The 19629-nt window shown below is 38.7% G+C and overlaps 2 protein-coding genes across 3 annotated transcripts in view; one reads left to right on the top strand and one right to left on the bottom strand.

Moving 5' to 3' along the window:
• Positions 1-19629, bottom strand: part of LOC306887728 (cyclin-dependent kinase 14) — a gene marked incomplete at both ends in the record, with an annotated part of 151773 nt that overhangs the window by 26460 nt on the left and 105684 nt on the right. The window lies entirely within an intron of this gene.
• LOC306887269 (uncharacterized protein) lies at positions 265-14653 on the top strand (the record flags this gene model as incomplete). The annotated part of the gene is made up of 12 exons (XM_079444887.1): positions 265-887; positions 1374-1469; positions 1550-1783; positions 3551-3710; positions 3851-3898; positions 4114-4636; positions 7866-8538; positions 9731-9826; positions 9907-10140; positions 13559-13718; positions 13859-13906; positions 14127-14653. Exons 1-12 carry the CDS (start codon positions 309-311, stop codon positions 14651-14653), a joined length of 3378 nt encoding a protein of 1125 aa, XP_079301013.1. The 5' UTR covers positions 265-308.

Below are 19629 nucleotides of genomic sequence, written 5' to 3' on the forward strand. Positions count from 1 at the left end.
TTGTGTGAGGTGTAGGTTTAGGGTAAGGGGATAAAAAATACAGTTTGTACAGTATAAAAACCATTACGCCTATGGAATGACCCCATAAAATATGGAAACCAGTGTGAGTGTGTGTACTTGTTTAACTACACTTGTGAGGGCCAAATGTCCTCACTAAGCAACTTGCTTTACAGACTTGAAGACACGCCTGTTTTTCACATGTCACTCAAACACAGAACCAGGAAACAGGAATCATATGACTTCAGGGAAAGAGAAAGTAAAAGTGTGCTTGAGCTGTTGTGAGTTTGTGTCTGTATTCAAGCAGGAAAATGGCAGAAGCCAGAATTTCAGTGAATCAGAATGAGTTCATGTGTGCAGTGTGTCTGGATCTCCTGAAGGATCCAGTGACCATCCAGTGTGGACACAGTTACTGTAAGAGCTGTATTACAGGCTGCTGGGATCAGGAGGATCAGATGAGAGTCTACAGCTGCCCTCAGTGCAGACAGACCTTCAGTCCAAGACCTGCTTTAGCTAGAAACACCATGCTGACTGAAGTGGTGGAGAAACTGAAGAAGACCAAACTCTCTGCTGACTGTGAAGCTGGAGCTGGAGATGTGCAGTGTGACGCCTGTACTGGAAGAAAATACAAAGCTGTCAAGTCCTGTCTGATGTGTCTGGAATCATACTGTCAGAATCACCTCGAACAACATGAGAGTTGGTTTAAAGGAAAGAGACACAGTTTGACTGATGCCACTGGACGACTGCAGGAGATGATCTGCCAGAAACATGACAAGATCCTTGAGGTTTTCTGTCGCACTGATCAGAAATGTATATGTGTGCTGTGTACAACGGATGATCATAAAAACCACAACATTGTATCAGCTGCAGCACAGAGGACAGAGAAACAGGTATTTAAAACTACACACTGATGAAATATTGCTGATACTCCTTACGCTTCATCAAGTCAAGTTGAGCTTTATTGTCATTCTGCTACATGTGGGGACATACAGTGGAACGAAATGTCGTGCCTCGCAGGACCACGGTGCTACATAAATACAGACATACAACAATGAAGTAAAAAACACTATAAACCTATACACAACTAACCTACTGACAAATTTAACTATAAGTATACTATATATAAGTATTTACCCTATACAAACTAAAAAATAGAAGATAAAAAATACAAACTATACGAACTATTCATGATAACTTATGTACGATGATTGTAACCGATATCACTTCTGGAGTTTGAACCTACAGCCATTGATTATCAGATGAGATAAATGACTTTTAAACGGCCTCTCCCAATGTTTCCCGGATTCAACTGATCACATGATGATTTAGTGCCAGTAGTTTTCTGTGACATTCACTATCATTTGTTTGTCCTGCAGAATCAGCTGAAGGAGACGCAGGAGATGCTCCAGCAGATAATCCAGCAGAGAGAGAAAGATCTTCAGCAGCTGAGAGAGGCTGTGGAGTCTCAGAAGGTGAGTCTGGAGAAGAAGAGAAGTTTGTCTCAGTCTCAGTTTAGATTCACTGAATCCTGAATCACTGTGTGTCCTAACAGCGCTCTGCACAGACAGCAGTGGAGGACAGTGAGAGGATCTTTACTGAGCTCATCCGCTCCATTGAGAGAAGCCGCTCTGAGCTGATACGGCTGATCAGAGATCAGGAAAAGCAAGCAGTGAGTCGAGCTGAAGGACGACTGGAGCGACTGGAGCAGGAGATCAATGATCTGAGGAGGAGAGATGCTGAGCTGGAGCAGCTTTCACACACACAGGATCACATCCAGTTCCTGCAGGTAGCACAGATCTAGAAGAAGAGTGGGTGGTGATGGCGCAGTGGATAAGACACATGCCGTTGGTGTGAGAGACCCGGGTTCGAATCCACTGTGAGACACCAATGTGTCAATGTGTCCACCAATGTGACACTTAACCCCCTAGTTGCTCCAGAGGCGTGCGACCTCTGACATATATAGCAATTGTAAGTCGCTTTGGATAAAAGCGTCAGCTAAATGAATAAATGTAAATGTAAGAACAGGATCATAGTGGACTTGAGCAGATCCTGCTGTGACACCAGACTCACAGAGAAACATCTCATGAGTGTCTTATTATATAATCATCAGTCAGACTCTCATCTGATCATCTTCTTTCATCAACCTTCTTACAAATGGTTTTCAGCTCTGGAAATCTCTTAGGAATCATTTCTCTCCGCTCTTTATGAAGATATATTTCCCTGTCAAACACCACTAGCATCACCAACAGTTCAAAACTTCACTAGCATTTCAGCTTTTTACCTAATTTTCAAGATTCAAGATTTTTTATTTGTCACATACACAATTATACAGAGTATAACCAGCAGTGAAATGTAAGTCAGGTCCGCTCCAAGGATAGTGCAATTATATAGAATACAAAACACAGAATGTACATAAATATTAAGAAAAAGAAAAGTAGAAAAAAATCAAAATAAAATAAAAAATATAAATATAAATGTGCAGGTCAGTATGTTGTTGACTTAAATAGTAATATAAGAAGGAATGTGCAAAAGAATGTGCAAAAAGTTGTACAGGGTATTTAAATAGCAGCAATATGAGGTAGAGAAAAATTATGAATAACTTATTGATATAGAGATATTTACATGGAGTCGTGAGATGTTATGACACGGAGTTAGAGTTTAGGAGCCTGATGGCCTGGGGGAAGAAGCTCCTCCTAAGTCTCTCAGTTTTTGCCATCAGGCTACAGAAGCGCTTACCAGATGGAAGCAAAGTGAATAGTCGGTTAGCAGGGTGATTTGAGTCCTTGATTATTTTAAGAGCTCTACTTTTGCAGCGTTTGAGGTAGATGTCCTGCAGAGAGGGGAGAGCAGACCCTGAGATGCGCTCAGCTAAGCGCACAACTCTCTGTAGTGCTTTGCAGTCCTGATTTGAGCTGTTTCCATACCACACTGAGATGCACTGAGTCAATACACTTTTTCCTTCTGATTCATTACAGTATAGTGATATCAGTGAAGTTTATAATACATTCATCAAAAATGGGATCAGGTTATCCTCAAACTTGATCAAACTGATTTTTATTTGCCTGTAACACATTGATGAATTTCACCATGAAGACCCCAAGCATGAAGTGAAGCTGTATATCAGCAATGCTTCAGCGTATTGAAACCAAACCAAACCTGACTGTGTCCTAAGGGTCCTTGTGAAGTTTCAATGCCTCTAAACACATTATCAATCTAAACATAGAGCTGTTTTTCCTGAGCAAATCTACTCTGCAATGAGACTCCATTGATGAGCTTGAGCTGTTAGATGGACATTTATGTTCTCAGCAGATGTTTTACCATCAAAACTATTTCTTAGAAAGTTCACATATAGTGTATGTGGCAAATACTAGAATCTGTAGCTCTAATGTGATTTAATGGATATGAAAAGAATGAAGCTGATGCTGTGAAAGTGCTGGATTGAGGGGAGTTACTAAAGATCAGTCAAATCAACAAGAGCCACACAAATCTGATGTTGGTGCAGGTTATTGGGCGAAGTGTGGAGCTGATGAGTTTTGATTTCTGTTTTCTGTAGAGTTTCCAGTCTCTCTCAGCTCCTCCTGAATCTACAGATGGAAATGATGATCTCTTCAGTTCTCTCTTCTCTTCTGATGGTCTGAGAGAATCTGTCCTTCAGCTGAGAGACAAAGTTCAGGATTTCTTCAAAGAGGAGCTCAAGAAGATCTCAGACAGAGGTAAAGTTCTGGAGATTCATCTGCTCTCAGAAACCAGTCCATCATCATCTCATATCATGGAGAACATCATATTAGAAATGTGTTAGGAATGGATGCAGGATCATGAGAATCACACTGTTCATGTCTGTTGATTTCCACAGTCACATTCACCAACATTGTTCCCAAGATCAGGAACCACTTCCTACAATGTAAGTCAGTAAGAAAACAAGCAGAAAAACTCACGGAGTGTGTTCATGTTCTTCCTGTAGAAGGTGAAATAAGAGTTTTATGTAAATGATGATTTGCACAGGATATCTGGTCATCTGTTCTGAGACACTGATGATATACTGCACATGAAGAGTTCAACATGAAAAGATCAAACAGATTCATAATTCCTGATTCTGATGTGTTTTATCTCCATCAGATTCCCATCAGTTCACTCTGGATCTGAACACAGCACATAAACGCCTCCATCTGTCTGAGAGCAACAGAGTGATAACATTCACTAACACAAAGCAGCCGTATCCTGATCATCCAGACAGATTTGATTGTGTGTGTCAGGTGTTGTGTAGAGAGAGTGTAAGTGGACGCTGTTACTGGGAGCTGGAGTGGAGTGCTAGTCAATTTGGTAGTGTGCGTATATCAGTGTCATATAAGAGCATCAGCAGGAAGGGACGGGGTAATGAGTGTTGGTTTGGATGTAATGATCAGTCCTGGAGTTTGTACTGCTCTCACTCCAGATATTCATTCATACACAATAACATACAGACTGCTTTCTCTGTAAAGTCCATCAGCAGGAGAATAGGAGTGTTTGTGGATCACAGAGCAGGAACTCTGTCCTTCTACAGCGTCTCTGACACAACGAGCCTCATCCACACAGTCCAGACCACATTCACTCAGACCCTCTATCCTGGGTTTAGTTTTTCTGATGGATCATCAGTGAAACTGTGTTGATGAATCAGAATAGACCTGATGAGAGATTCTACCCATAATGCTTTGAGCTGCATGACGAATCAGTAACAGTGAGATGTTATTGATTCTCTTCTTTTCTCTTCATGACATTAACCCTCTGGGGTCTGAGGGTGTTTTGGGGGCCTGGAGAACTTTTGACATGCCCTGACATTTGTGCTTTTTTCAGTTGCTTATAAAAATATAAATGGCTAAAGTCTACTAACACTGTAAACAGCACAAACTGGGCTACAATAATATGTTAGCAGCATTTATGTACATGATTGCATTTTTGAGAAATCAACGTTTATGCATGGTTAGTGAAAAACAAAAATTTTGAAGTCACTAAAATAAGGCCATAAAACACATACAGAACAATTGTTCACAAGACTTTTGAGAACCGGATCTTGTAGCCTAGAATTTTTGCTTCAAAATTATGTGAAAATCATCTTGTTTATTTGCTCACAGAAAACAATATATTGATTTAAATTTTTAAAGACATGTTTCGAAAGCCAATATGCGAGGGAGTGGTAATGGGCTTGAATATTAAGTGATTTTCACCTGAGAGACAAAGGGCCCTCCCCTAAAGCTGCTAATGGCCCATCAGTGTGACTGAGGCAGGTAAGAGAGTGTGAGGAGACTGAAAAAATGAGGGTTTTAAATTATGTGTATTTTATTTACAACACAGTATAATCAAAACATACATAATGAAGGTCAAAGACACATTATTGTGCACACTGATCTAACCACAGAGATGTTCAAACAGACTTTGACTCGCTCCTGCAACAGATTCTGTTCAACAAGTGAAACAAATAAATCATACCTGATATTTACGTGTTATTTAACCTGTTAACGTTCACCAGAGCGACCTCGCACTGAACGCTCTTTGTTTGCATGTGTCATTGTTTTCTAATAGAATAAATGAAACGGGACAAAGTTAATCTTGTCAAACTATATATCATTCTGAGGGTCTAAGCCTCAAGCATCGACGACAGATCGCTGTTTTTCGATGGAAAGCTTATAAGGAATGAGTGGCACAAATTTGCTACATTTGTGTAAGCAGTACACATCCAAACACGCAGAGTAAAAAAGCCGTACGTACCTTTATCATTGTAATAACGAGCCACAAACGCGTCCACTGCTGAAATCCCAGTTTAGTTAGAGAGGTAAGGGTCCACAGAACAACATCCCAGCGAGCACTTTTAGTCCAGCGAAACAGTAACGTTGTAATAAGGATGAATATTCCTTTGTTTACGTTTCATTTCTTCAGAGAGTTATTGTTCGCGTCCGTTATGGAATAAATTACGCTCAAAAACAGCGTCTTGGTGGTAAAAAAACAAAACGATGTTGTAGAATACGGTCTTACAAACATAATGAGACCGTCTACGGAAAAAAAAGTCTCAGAAAAGCGGAATATAGATTATTTGAATTTGGCGCTCCCTCCTGCCGGCAGTGACGCTTCTGTGACGCACGCTGTCATCTGAGCGGGGCATAACTTAGCGATCTGCTTTATCCATAAAAAACTGTTTTTTTTTTCTTCTACATTTTTTATATGTGTGTGTGTGTGTATTGTGTGGGGAATGTGGCCGTGTCTGCATGATTATAATCTGTATGGACGCACATCAGCGTGTTTATTAGCGACTCTATGACGGCTATCATTGTGATTCATTGATCAGCTATTATTGATTATATGGCCCATCTGTTTGATTATAATCTGAATGGAAGCACATCAGCGTGTGTTTACTGACTCTATGACCATGTCTGGCAATATCACTTCACGTCTGGCAGTGATATTTATCATTGTAATAACGAATAACGAAGAATACTTCAGTATACATACTATATACAAAGCATTTTTTTCTATTTTTTTTCCTTTTTATTACTCAAATAATTATTTTTGTATTTTTTAGTGCTCAAATAAATCTGTCTATTATTTTATAATTGAAAAACTATGCAGGAACATGTATAATGACTAAAATAGCTTGTATAATTCTGTAATCCATTTGGTGGTTATTTTTCCTCAAACAGGGGGGTGGGGGGACTATAAATAGTTTCAGAAAAAATATTGCAGGAATCTCATTTTTCACGGTATCTTCTTCAAATTTGAAATATGAACTCATGAGCCACGTGGCTTTCGATCCATTACTTTTCTGGATTGCTCCAGGACTTATTTCATGTATTTGTATATGAAATAAAAAAAACATTCAGTGTGGAAAAATATTTTTCAAGGCACGTCAGTGCCTATAACTTTTTATCTTTTTGAGCATTATCAACTCTGGATGATAGATAGTAAAGCCCAGAGTCTCTTCTTTCCAAAGATACCTAATTTGTTTGTGTAAGCACACTTTGTCACAAACTGTTACCATTTTAATTTAGGTAGGTTATTTTCACCTGCGAGGCCACAAATGGCAGTGAAGGTTAACAGGTTAAGTGTTTCTGCTACTTGCCATGGATTCAAGTAGAAAAAAAAAAACATTATCATTTAGTCATTTGGCAGACGCTTTTATCCAAAGCGACTTACAATTGGGGATCCAACTACAGTCTGTCTCCAGCACTATTAATGCTCTTTCATACTGTTTTGTTTTAATTATTTTATTTGTGAATTTATTCTATTCTTTAATGCCATTTTATTTTATATTTTTTGCATTTCAATTACTGTTTTTTTTTTTCTCTTCTTTCTTCCTTTGTTGTTTTGCATTATTCACATTTTGCACCGTTTTGATTGTATGTAGCAACGCTGCAATGCTTTGGAAATACGAATGTACAAATATTGATCATGACAATAAAGTATCTAAAACTAAAAACTGAGAGAGAGTGTGAGTGTATGTCAGTGTGTGAGTGAGTGAGTGTGTGTGAAGACTGAACCCCCACCTCTTTTACAAAACAGATCCATCAGTGTGATCATGCAGTCCTGCAGTTCAATTGTAGTAATTAGGATGCAGTATTACTGCAATTTTTAAGGCTGTTGTCCTGCTTCTCTGTAACCTGTATTCATTAAGTGTTTGTATTCATTTCATAATCAGGGTTCCCCATTCCTGGTCCAGGAGTGTCACTTTCATACAGAATTTAGTTTGATCTGAATTAAATACACCTAAATCAACTGGTCAAGGTCATTTACTTTAATAACATTCAAGTACATCTTTATTAATCTCTACAGGAGCAGGAATGAGGAACCTGCTTTACAGACTCAAACACACACCCTGTTTTACACACGTCACTCAAACACAGAACCAGGAAACAGGAATCACCTGAGTTCAGGGAAAGAGAAACTGAAGAGTTGTTGAGCTGTTGTGAGTTTGTGTCTCTGTATTCAAGCAGGAAAATGGCAGAAGCCAGAATTTCGGTGGATCAGAATGAGTTCATGTGTGCAGTGTGTCTGGATCTCCTGAAGGATCCAGTGACCATCCAGTGTGGACACAGTTACTGTAAAAGCTGTATTACAGGCTGCTGGGATCAGGAGGATCAGATGAGAGTCTACAGCTGCCCTCAGTGCAGACAGACCTTCAGTCCAAGACCTGCTTTAGCTAGAAACACCATGCTGGCTGCAGTGGTGGAGAAACTGAAGAAGAGGAAACGTCCTGCTGACTGTGATGCTGGAGATGGAGATGTGCAGTGTGACGTCTGTACTGGAAGAAAATACAAAGCTGTCAAGTCCTGTCTGGTGTGTCTGGAATCATACTGTCAAACTCATTTTGACCGTCATGAAGAATTTAATTCACGTAAGCCACACAAAGTGACAGAAGCCACTGGACGACTGCAGAAGATGATCTGCCAGAAACATGAGAAGATCCTTGAGGTTTTCTGCTGCACTGACCAGAAATGTATATGTGTGCTGTGTACGACGGATGATCATAAAAACCACGACACTGTATCAGCTGCAGCACAGAGGACAGAGAAACAGGTATTTAAAACTACACACTGTTGAAATATTGCTGATACTTAGAATAGTTTAATGTGTTTATATTAAACCCCATATTAACAGCTGACAGCATTCACACTGCACACGACAGCAGTAATGAACAGCAGCTGCAAGAAGTTTCACTGTTCACTGAAAACGCACCGTAAACCTTACACAATCAACACAATCTTCCCTAAAACAGGCTTTAAGCAACATAAAATAATGGAGTGAGCTCTTTACCTTTACTCTTTACTCTTTGACAAAATATATACTTCTATCAGTCAATATGCAAGTTAAATGCAGTACCAGGTGAGTTTCTATTCAGTAAATCTGACTGAATCCAGGGCCCGTATTTACTCTCAAGATCACTGCTAAAAATTTACTTAAGTGTAAAACAATTCTTGCTTCAGAGCTGCCCTTAAAAGTTAGTTATCAAGCATCTCAGTGGTAATTTAAGTGAAGTGTAATCCCTAATCAAACACACTTGAGCATGCTAATCAATGTCTTCAGGATCATTAGAAAATCACAGGTAGGTGAGTTTGATCAGTGTTGGATCTAAACTCTGCTGGAAAGTGGACCCCGCGAGCCAGATTTGAGGATCACTGGTGTAGTCTATCGATGATAGTACATACTGTATATAGCAAGACAATTATCATTATTATTCGTCAAAAATATATGTGCATATCTTTAGTGATGCAGCACAGAGAGCTGCTTCAGAAATCTTATGATGTTCTGTGGTAATGTAAATGTTCTTTGCTCGTTTTGAAATACTGAGGAAATGTAACCGTTTGATTAACTGCACGTCATCAAACATTTCAAGAACATTTTCCTTCCTGAGAGATTAAGAGTGATTCTTAGCTTTAAGAAATGGGATAACTTGCTTTTATACTTAAGTTTGAAAGTAGGAGTAAATTTCATGAATTCTCAGCACTTAAGACTAAAATAGCACTTTGAGAAGCTTCAGTTTCACTTGTATAATACTTACGCTTAGGATGTGAAACAGTCCATATTCTTCATGATAATTCATGTACGATGATTGTAACCAATCATCACTTCTGGAGTTTGAACCTACAGCCATTGGTTATAAGTGACCTTTAAACTGCCTAACTCTACGTTTACTAGATTCATCTGATCACATGATGATTTAGTGCCAGTAGTTTTCTGTGGGATTCACTATCATCTGTTTGTCCTGCAGAATCAGCTGAAGGAGACGCAGGAGATGCTCCAGCAGATAATCCAGCAGAGAGAGAAAGATCTCCAGCAGCTGAGAGAGGCTGTGGCGTCTCATAAGGTGAGTCTGGAGAAGAAGAGAAGTTTGTCTCAGTCTCAGTTCAGATTCACTGAATCCTGAATCACTGTGTGTCCTAACAGCGCTCTGCACAGACAGCAGTGGAGGACAGTGAGAGGATCTTTACTGAGCTCATCCGCTCCATTGAGAGAAGCCGCTCTGAGCTGATACGGCTGATCAGAGATCAGGAAAAGCAAGCAGTGAGTGGAGCTGAAGGACGACTGGAGCGACTGGAGCAGGAGATCAATGATCTGAGGAGGAGAGACGCTGAGCTGGAGCAGCTTTCACACACACAGGATCACATCCAGTTCCTGCAGGTAACACAGATCTAGAAGAACAGCATCATAGTGGACTTGAGCAGATCCTGCTGTGACACCAGACTCACAGAGAAACATTTCATGAGTGTCTTATTATATAATCATCAGTCAGACTCTCATCTGATCGTCTTCTTTTGAAAGAGACGCTGCTTATAAATGGTTTTCAGCTCTGGAAATCTCTTAGGAATAATTTCTCTCAGCTCTTTCTGAAGATATATTTCCCTGTCAAACACCACTAGCATCACCAACAGTTCAAAACTTCACTAACATTTTAGCGTTTTACCTCATTTTTCCTTCTGATTCATTACATTATGGTGAAATCAGTGAAGTTTATAATACATTCATCAAAAATGGGATCAGGTTATCCTCAAACTTGATAAAATAGATTTTTATTGGCCTGTAAAACATTGATGAATTAATGAATATTTTCAGTGTTTTGTGGCTTAAAATGACTGAATTTGTGGTGGCTTTTCTCAAAAATTGTGGCGATATTTGCAGCATTTTTAATTTTTGTTGCTGTTTTGCAGTGAAAAACTAGCAATAATCATGATAGAAATACTTAAAAAGTGAATTAAGAGTGTCTTATTGTAGTCAGACTCTCATCTGATCGTCTTGTTTTGAAAGAGACGCCGCTTACAAATGGCTTTCAGTAGGGATGCAACGATACCATTTATTCAGATCCGATCCGATACCAGAGCAGTTTTTTTTTTTTATCAATGTAGAATTTCTATACTTCTGTGTCACTCTTTTGTGTATTAAACACAATCTACTAGACAACTCATTTTAATGAAAAATAACATGAAAAAATATATAGGGGCTGTTTACACCTGGTCACTTCATGCGTTTTGTAATATAAATCCGATCGCTCAAACCACTTCCAGACGAAACTGGACATGTGTAAACACATCTGGTTGTTGAAACCACATATGTCAATTTTACTAGGCTATATGACATTATAGTCAGATATGACTGCGCTAATGCAACACGCATCGCCGGGGACGAGTAGCTGAGTTAGAGATCTTCACGGAGGACCCAAGACCCGGGACCCGTCTATATTTTAAATGGTCAGCCGGGTCCGGGTCGGTCAGCCGGGTCCCAATCTATTACTTCGGGTCCCGGGTCTATTTAACATTGTGTGTAATACCTGAGTCGATCGGAGAACACTGCACCCACCAGAGATCAGTGTCAGTCAGCATGCGTGTGTTTTGTAACTTGCAGTTTGTAAAATTAGGATGAGAAAAGTGTGAGCAGGAAATAAGGTGAAAAAAAAACTAAGAAAATGAGATAAAAACACGCGTTACCTCAGTGCGGGCAGAGTTAATGTAATACTGCAAGCGAATGGTGATCATGGATTCCTTCATGAGTGATGTGAAAAATATGTTTCACTTCTTGTTCTGTGCGTTTTTTTGCTAAAAAATTATTGCTCCGAGTTTTTATTACAACCAACAAAAAGTATTGTTATTGTAGGGTAAACGCAACAGTCGAGGATGACTCGAGATGGAGAAAAAAAACAACTGCAAAGTTGCATTAGTCATCCGTCTCCAACCGTGACAGCAAGTAGACTTTTAAAGCTGGAATAATGAGTGGATTAAGAAGGCTCTTTCAGTCCAACAGAGAGGAACATGGATGGAAATTTATTGGCTAGGAGGATTGTATGCATCGCAGTCAGGGAGAAGACTAATAACAGTAGTAAGGGATTTTTTTTTTGCAACTTGTTATTGACTTAACCCTCTGAGCGCCAAAGTCGCACAATTGCGACGTCATGTTTAATATAATAAACTACAGTTCCTAATATGGTGTAATATCTCATTTGTATTCTCTACCACTAGATGGCAGACGTAGTACTTCGATTCTAGACCAAAATTACGGCATGTAATTGTTCAATTCAAGTTGTTCGAGGAAATGGCAGAGCAAGTGAGCTATCGTGTGCTTGATGCGGAAGCAGTTCAGTTCATAGCGTCTGAGTAAATTGTGAGATTTATGAGAGAAAATTGCCAAATGGTTGTACCGTGTTGTACCGTGAGAATGTGTTGCAAATGTCATTCGCCAATTCTGACTCTGAAGGGGAATATTTGTCTTTTGGAAATGACGATCGGTCGTCTAATAAAAATCTTTAATTGAGCAAAAGCATTATAATACGAAAAGCTCCAACAGAGAGTGGCACAAAGTGCTTATGCACTTCCCGTGTGCAGAATGATGCGCTTGAAGCAGCACGGAGTCACAGCACGCAGCTCCGCATTAAGAAGTTCAAAGCACAGAGGAAAGAGATATTGATGCGTAGCTTATTAAATCTGGCCGATAATTTGAGCCTTTTCTCTTTCAACAGTTTTAAATTTTAGTTATTGTGCCCTCTTGGAGAGAGTTTGATCATCTTGACTGTCGTAACCGAGAGTGGCACAGTTTGAACGCTGAATGGAGGATGACAGACAGACGCAGCGGAGAGAAGCGTTTATGTGAACTTGAATTTAACGACTTAAATATTCAACTGTACCTCACATTAAACTATGGAACGGCTTCAGAACACTTGGACTTTGATTTTATGGTGCTTTATAATGTTTTTGTGCTTTTGTGGGGCTTAACAATAACACAATAGTATACGCACAATATCGGATTTGGATCAGTCTCATCTCACCGATACCCGATCCACAGAAAATGCCAGTATCGGAGCCGATACCGATCCTGAGTATCGGATCGATGCATCCCTAGCTTTCAGTTCTGGAAATCTCTTTGGAAGATATATTTAGCTGTCAAACACCACTAGTGCCACCAACAGTTCAAAACTTCACTAACATTTCCACTTTTTACCTATTTTTTTCCTTCTGATTCATCATGTCATGGTGTAATTAGTAAACTCGATAGTACTGATTCTGAGTCTGGAACAATCATCAAAATTGGATCACTTGATCCTCAAACTTGATTGCCTGTAGCACATTGATGAATTTGACCATGAAGACCCCAAACATGAAGTAAGGCTGTATATCAGCAATGCTTCACCGTATTGAAACCAAACCAACCCTGAGCGTATCTTAAGGGTCCTTGTGACGTTTCAATGTCTCTAACCACTCTATCAATCTAAACATAGCCTTTGAGCTGCTTTTCCTGAGCAAATCTACTCTGCAATGAGACTCCATTGATGAGCTTGAGCTGTTAGATGGACATTTATGTTCACAGAAGATGTTTTATCATCCAAACAATTTCTTAGAAAGTTCACATATAGTGTAAGCAGCAAATACTAGAATCTGTAGCTCTAATGTGATTTAATGAACATGAGAACAATGAAGCTGAGGCTGTGAAAGTGCTGGATTGAGGTGAGTTACTGAAGATCAGTCAAATCAACAAGAGCCACACAAATCTGATGTTGGAGCAGGTTATTGGGTGAAGTGTGGAGCTGATGAGTTTTGATTTCTGTTTTCTGTAGAGTTTCCAGTCTCTCTCAGCTCCTCCTGAATCTACAGACGGAAATGTCAATCCCTTCACTCCTCTCTTCTCTTCTGATGGTCTGAGAGAATCTGTCCTTCAGCTGAGAGACAAACTAGAGGATTTCTGCAAAGAGGAGCTCAAGAAGATCTCAGACAGAGGTAAAGTCCTGGAGATTCATCTGCTCTCAGAAACCAGTCCATCATCATCTCATATCATGGAGAACATCATATTAGAAATGTGTTAGGAATGAATGCAGGATCATGAGAATCACACTGTTCATGTCTGTTGATTTCCACAGTCACACTCACCAACATTGCTTTATGGACCAGGAAGGACTTCCTACAATGTAAGTCAGTAAGACAACAAGCAGAAAAACTCACTGAGTGTGTTCATGTTCTTCTGTAGAAGGTGAAAGAAGAGTTTTATAATTGATGTAAATGATGATTAGCACAGGATATCTGCTCTTCTGTACTGAGACAGTGATGATACACTGAACATGAAGAGTCCAGCTACATAAAAAGATCAGATTCATAATTCCTGATTCTGATGTGTTTTATCTCCATCAGATTCCCATCAGCTCACTCCGGATCTGAACACAGTGAATAAACGCCTCCGTCTGTCTGAGAGCAACAGAGTGATAACTAACACTTACACAGAACAGCCGTATCCTGATCATCCAGACAGATTTGATGTGTATTCTCAGGTGTTGTGTAGAGAGAGTGTGTGTGGACGCTGTTACTGGGAGCTGGAGTGGAGTGGAGATAATGGTGTGCGTATATCAGTGTCATATAAGAGCATCAGCAGGAAGGGACGGGGTGATGAGCGTATGTTTGGAAATAATGATCAGTCCTGGAGTTTGTGCTGCTCTCCCTCCAGTTACTCATTCACACACAATAAGATAAAGACTGATCTCCCTGTAGAGTCCATCATCAGCAGGAGAATAGGAGTGTTTGTGGATGAGAGAGCAGGAACTCTGTCCTTCTTCAGCGTCTCTGACACAATGAGCCTCATCCACACAGTCCAGACCACATTCACTCAGCCCCTCTATCCTGGGTTTTGGGTTTATAACAGATCATCAGTGAAATTGTGCTGATGAATTAAAATAGACTGATGAGAGATTCTACCCATAATGCTTTGAGCTGCATAACAAATCAGTAACAGTGAGATGTTTATAGAGTCTCTTCTTTTCTCTACATGACATTAACACTGCAGCTGAGCTTCAGTCACTGAAATTACACGTCAGAATAAATGTGTGTAAATCCACTTATAGACAGTAAGATCAGTGTGTCCTGCTGCGTGACCATGTGTTTCTGTGCTTCTCTCAATCTCTGTTGGTGTTGACTGAAATCAGTCATTTAGTTTTTAATGTAGTGTCACATCTGATCACATAGTACAGTAACAGCAATCATTCAAACGCTGCAGGACGATGCACAAATGTTTCGTGTTACCATAAGCACTAGTAGTGATGATTGACCTAATAAACAGCACTATTAAAGTGACAGTCTGTCCAGCAGGGGGCAGTGCTGAATTATGTTCAGTTTGATGAAGCATAAATCTGACTGTCAGAATTTATGCAAACTAAAAAATAAATCATGAAATGATTATATGCTGAATATCAGCTGAGTTAATTATTGCACGGGTAAATTAATTATGTTTGTGCTGTTTTAAAATCTTAATGAGTAATAATTAAATTTGTTCAGAATGCAAAACAACTTAATAGAATTTAAATACATTAAATGTCAGCAACCAAACAAACAGGACTACCAGCAGCATCCATCATACGTGAGCCATGACGACCCATGATACACACACACACACACACACACACACACACACACACACACACACACACACAGGAGAGGACATTCCGTAAGCATAATGTTTTTTTCAACTGTACAAACTGTATTGTATTATATTGTAAGTCGCTTTGAATAAAACCGTCTGCTAAATGACTAAATGTAAATGTATTTTCTATCCCCTTACCCTAACCCTCACACAAAAAATCTTTACTAAAAATAGTGCTGAGAGCACTAAAAATGTAAGTAATTCAATATTAACACAACATTAATTAAATATGAGCCAATCAATGTTTGAAGTGTGTTTGAGTTGCCATACTGTTCAGTTCTGTCGTTCTGCTCTATATCTGAGTTTTCTCTGACCTCTTTCAGAAACAAAGACATGAGAAATGCCCTGCGTCTCTGCCATCAGTCCACTTCCACAGTCATGTAGCTCTGTGATGAGAAATCTCTCTAAGAAACCGAGTCGAGCTCTGAAATCCCACAGGAGCTCCAGAACGAGCAGCTTCAGCGCTGGAATAACAGAAAACGTCTCTCTCTCTCTCTCTCTCTCTCTCTCTCGCTGTCTGTCTATGTCTATCACGCTCTCAGAGAGCAAGACCCTTTAAAACAACCTCCACGCAGGAGCAAAGCAATCTGGAGTGAAATTTATCTTCTATATTGAACACACATTGGGGGGAAAGATCGAGCCCTGGACATCAAACATCCAGCGCATGAATCTGTGAGAGCAGGTCACCTTCACATGACCACAGGAAGCAGACCGGTTCAGTCCGGATCAGATCGGTTTGAGAGACCTTACAGAAAACAAACCTTTGACATAGAAACACCCTAGCAACCACTCAGAAGACCCTAGCAACCAGACTAAGTGTTTTATTCAAAACTCACTCTATTTACTTTCTTACTATGCTCCTGGTCTTACTGTAAATGATTCATCCATGCACTTTAGACACTAGAACAAATATCTGTGGCATGAAACAATCTTAAAATAAATTAAATACCTGTAGATGGCACATCTCTGACGGAGAGACGCAAAGCGGTTTAAAGCAGAGTCCTGCACGGGTCCTGTTTGGTAAACCTGCACCAGCAGTACTTAACTGTTATCCCACAGCAGCACTATATATTTATTTCTGTACCACACCAGAACCGTTTGACATAAGACCGAGAGTCGCGACCCGAATCTACAACATCAGGAAGGCAAACTTGTTAATTTTCTCATCTAACACAAGCAATCAACCCAACATTAGGCAAGTTGGTGCTTTGAAGAAAAACAGACACGCAACATGATAATTAACAGAAAAAAAGACGAGAACGCACCTTTCTGTAAACAATACAAAACTTGCTCGAGCATTTCGTGATCACTGCCAAACTTTCAAACAAATAAATATGCATAGGCTAAATCACATCATACACACGCTTACAATTCTTCATAAATAAAGAAAAAAACACATTCAAATGTGAGCCTTTAAATAGGCTTACGATTGCCGTTATTATTGAATTTCATTAGTCCCAGTTATGATTTATGCGCGGATGTTCATGGAAAAGTGCGCAAGACAAGTCAGTTACAATATCATGATTATGGTTAAATAAGAAAAAAAAAGACACATAACCAAATTAGGCTACTTTCATTTTCATATTAAATATCTCAACACACCATTAGATGTGACATTAAGCATGGGTCAATGGTCTCAGCACGGGTCAATTTTGTCGCTAAACATTTGCCTCACTAAGGTTAAATTATTAAAGTCTTTCTTTGGCCTTCGCTCTGGAAGTGATCTGTTGATTCTGCTAAACTTTCATTAAAACTGAAACTAAAACGGAAACTAAATAAAAATGTGTTCATAAAATAAAAACTAAACTAAAACTAACAAAAATATTAATGAAACTAATAAAAACTAAACTGAATTTCTTAGCCAATTTGAAAACGATATTAAAATAAAACAACTTTAAAAATTCTAAACTATAATAACCTTGCTCTGATACATGAAATGCTCGGATCTGTGGGAAAGCTGGTTCATTCCTCATGTCTTGCATGAGCTGATTGATCAATGAGGTGTGAGACAAGCAACTGATGGACTGTCAGAGATACCTGGACATGCTGCGCAGGTGTGTGTGTGTGTGTGTGTGTGTGTGTGTGTGAGTGTGTTTAGAGGAGAGGACAGATAAACAGGAAGGGCATCAGTTCTGAACTTCATGCAAATGAGATGCGAAAGACAAGCTGAGTTTCTGACGTCTGCCATAAATTATATCTGATGCTTGAATGGCAGCATAATTCTGTCATTCTGTGTAGAGCTGGATAAATTGAGAATCACATTTTTTTTTTGTCTCAAATAGAAATCACGATTCTCCCACGATTCTGAACTAAACAAAATAATGTGTGACAAAATATTAATTGCTGCAGTCTATTTAAAAGTGTTTAATTAAATTAAATGAATTATTAATCATTTGAATATATTTGTATTTAAAATATAATTACTTAATACACCAATTTTTAATCTTAAAATTATGAAAAAGTGGTTTGAATGAATGATTCAATGACTCACTCATACAGTAAATACTTCACTTGTTTCATTACAAGATGAATCAGCATTTTTGAACAAATCTCCTGAATGAATGATTCAATGACAAATCCATGTTTAAGTCACTAGTGGAGAAACAATGTAAACGACACAAATATTGTTTGAAGTGCCTGTTATTTTCAAAAGGGGATTTTTTCTAATTTTCATTTATCAAAGAATCAAACAAAAGTATCACAGGTTCCAAAAAATATCAAGCAGCACAACATTTTCAACACTGATAATAAATCAGCATATTAGAATGATTTCTGACAGAAATAAATTATATTTTAAAGTATATTAAAATAGGAAACCAATATTAGAAATTGCAATATTATTGTGTAATACCACTGATCTTTCTGTATTTGTGGTTAAATAAATGCAGCCTTGATGAGCAGAAGAGACTCCATTAAAAAAATATTAAATATTAAATTTTTGATTTGATTTGATTTGATTTATTAGACAGTAAAAATAAATAAATGCATAACATGAAGTCATCACAATGACATTATACATTAATCAGAACTGTCGAGGATAACACAAGAAAGTTAAAAACTTATTTCCATTGTGGTCCTCGTTGTAGTCTAGATAAAGATGGTCAGGCAAGCTATAGATGACTAAGGTACCCTGTACATTCAACCACATCCAATACATACATATATATACAAAATACATACACTTCAATAATAAATATTCCTTAAGATTATTAGCATTTATTAGCATTTAGCAACCATTCACCACATGCTCTATTAAAACAATGATCTGACTGGCTTAACTTAATCTCAACTGGGAGTTTATTCCATTCCATTGCTGCCGTGTACAAGGTGTTTTGCCCAGAACAGCTCTTAAATCTACAAGGAACTATATCTGTGGCACTACCTCTAGTTGAATAGCTATGAGAGTTCCTAATAAGCTTAAAATAATCTTTAAAATACTTTGACTCATTCCTATACAAAATCTTTCGTGTCAATCTCAGTTTCAACTGTCTCACCCTGTTTTCAATTGTCAACCATTTTAATTTCTTACGTTCAGGAGAGCCAACATCGTTCCTATTGTTAAGATTTAAAATCAACCCGACTAATTTATTCTGTGCCGTTTGGAGTTGAACTTTTATCCTCTTTGGGGTGCTGCTGTACCATGTAGTACAGGCATAATCGAAGTGTGGCTGAATTAAAGCATTTGCTAACATTTTTAAAGTTTCTTTATTTAGAAACTGAGCCTTACGTGCCAGGAATTTTATTCTTTGGTTCACTTTTATAATAACCCTTTGACCCATACTTTCTCCACTCACAGAACTATCCAAGCCTAAATATTTTACACAATTTTTAGCTTCAATCTGGGTGCCACCCACACAAATTTTGAGCTCAGGAGTCCTACTCAACTTTATTTTTGAACCAAATAGAATAGATTCGGTTTTCCCCAGATGCAAAGACAATTTGTTCTCTATCAGCCATTCACTTATGTTCTTTAACTCCTCACTTAAATGGTTCTCAATAACTTCTTTATCCTTATGGGAGTACACCAAGGCTGAATCATCCGCATAGAGAAAAAGATTACAATTGCAAACAGATTTCATATCATTTATATACAAGAGAAACAACAATGGGCCCAGGACACTACCCTGAGGCACCCCACACGTTATTTCTCTAGCCTCAGACAGAATGCTGTTAATATCAACTCTTTGATACCTCTCAGTCAAGTATGATCGAATCCATTCACAT

Source organism: Barbus barbus (genome assembly GCF_936440315.1).
Source record: "Barbus barbus genome assembly, chromosome: 21".
NCBI classification, from domain to species: domain Eukaryota; kingdom Metazoa; phylum Chordata; class Actinopteri; order Cypriniformes; family Cyprinidae; genus Barbus; species Barbus barbus.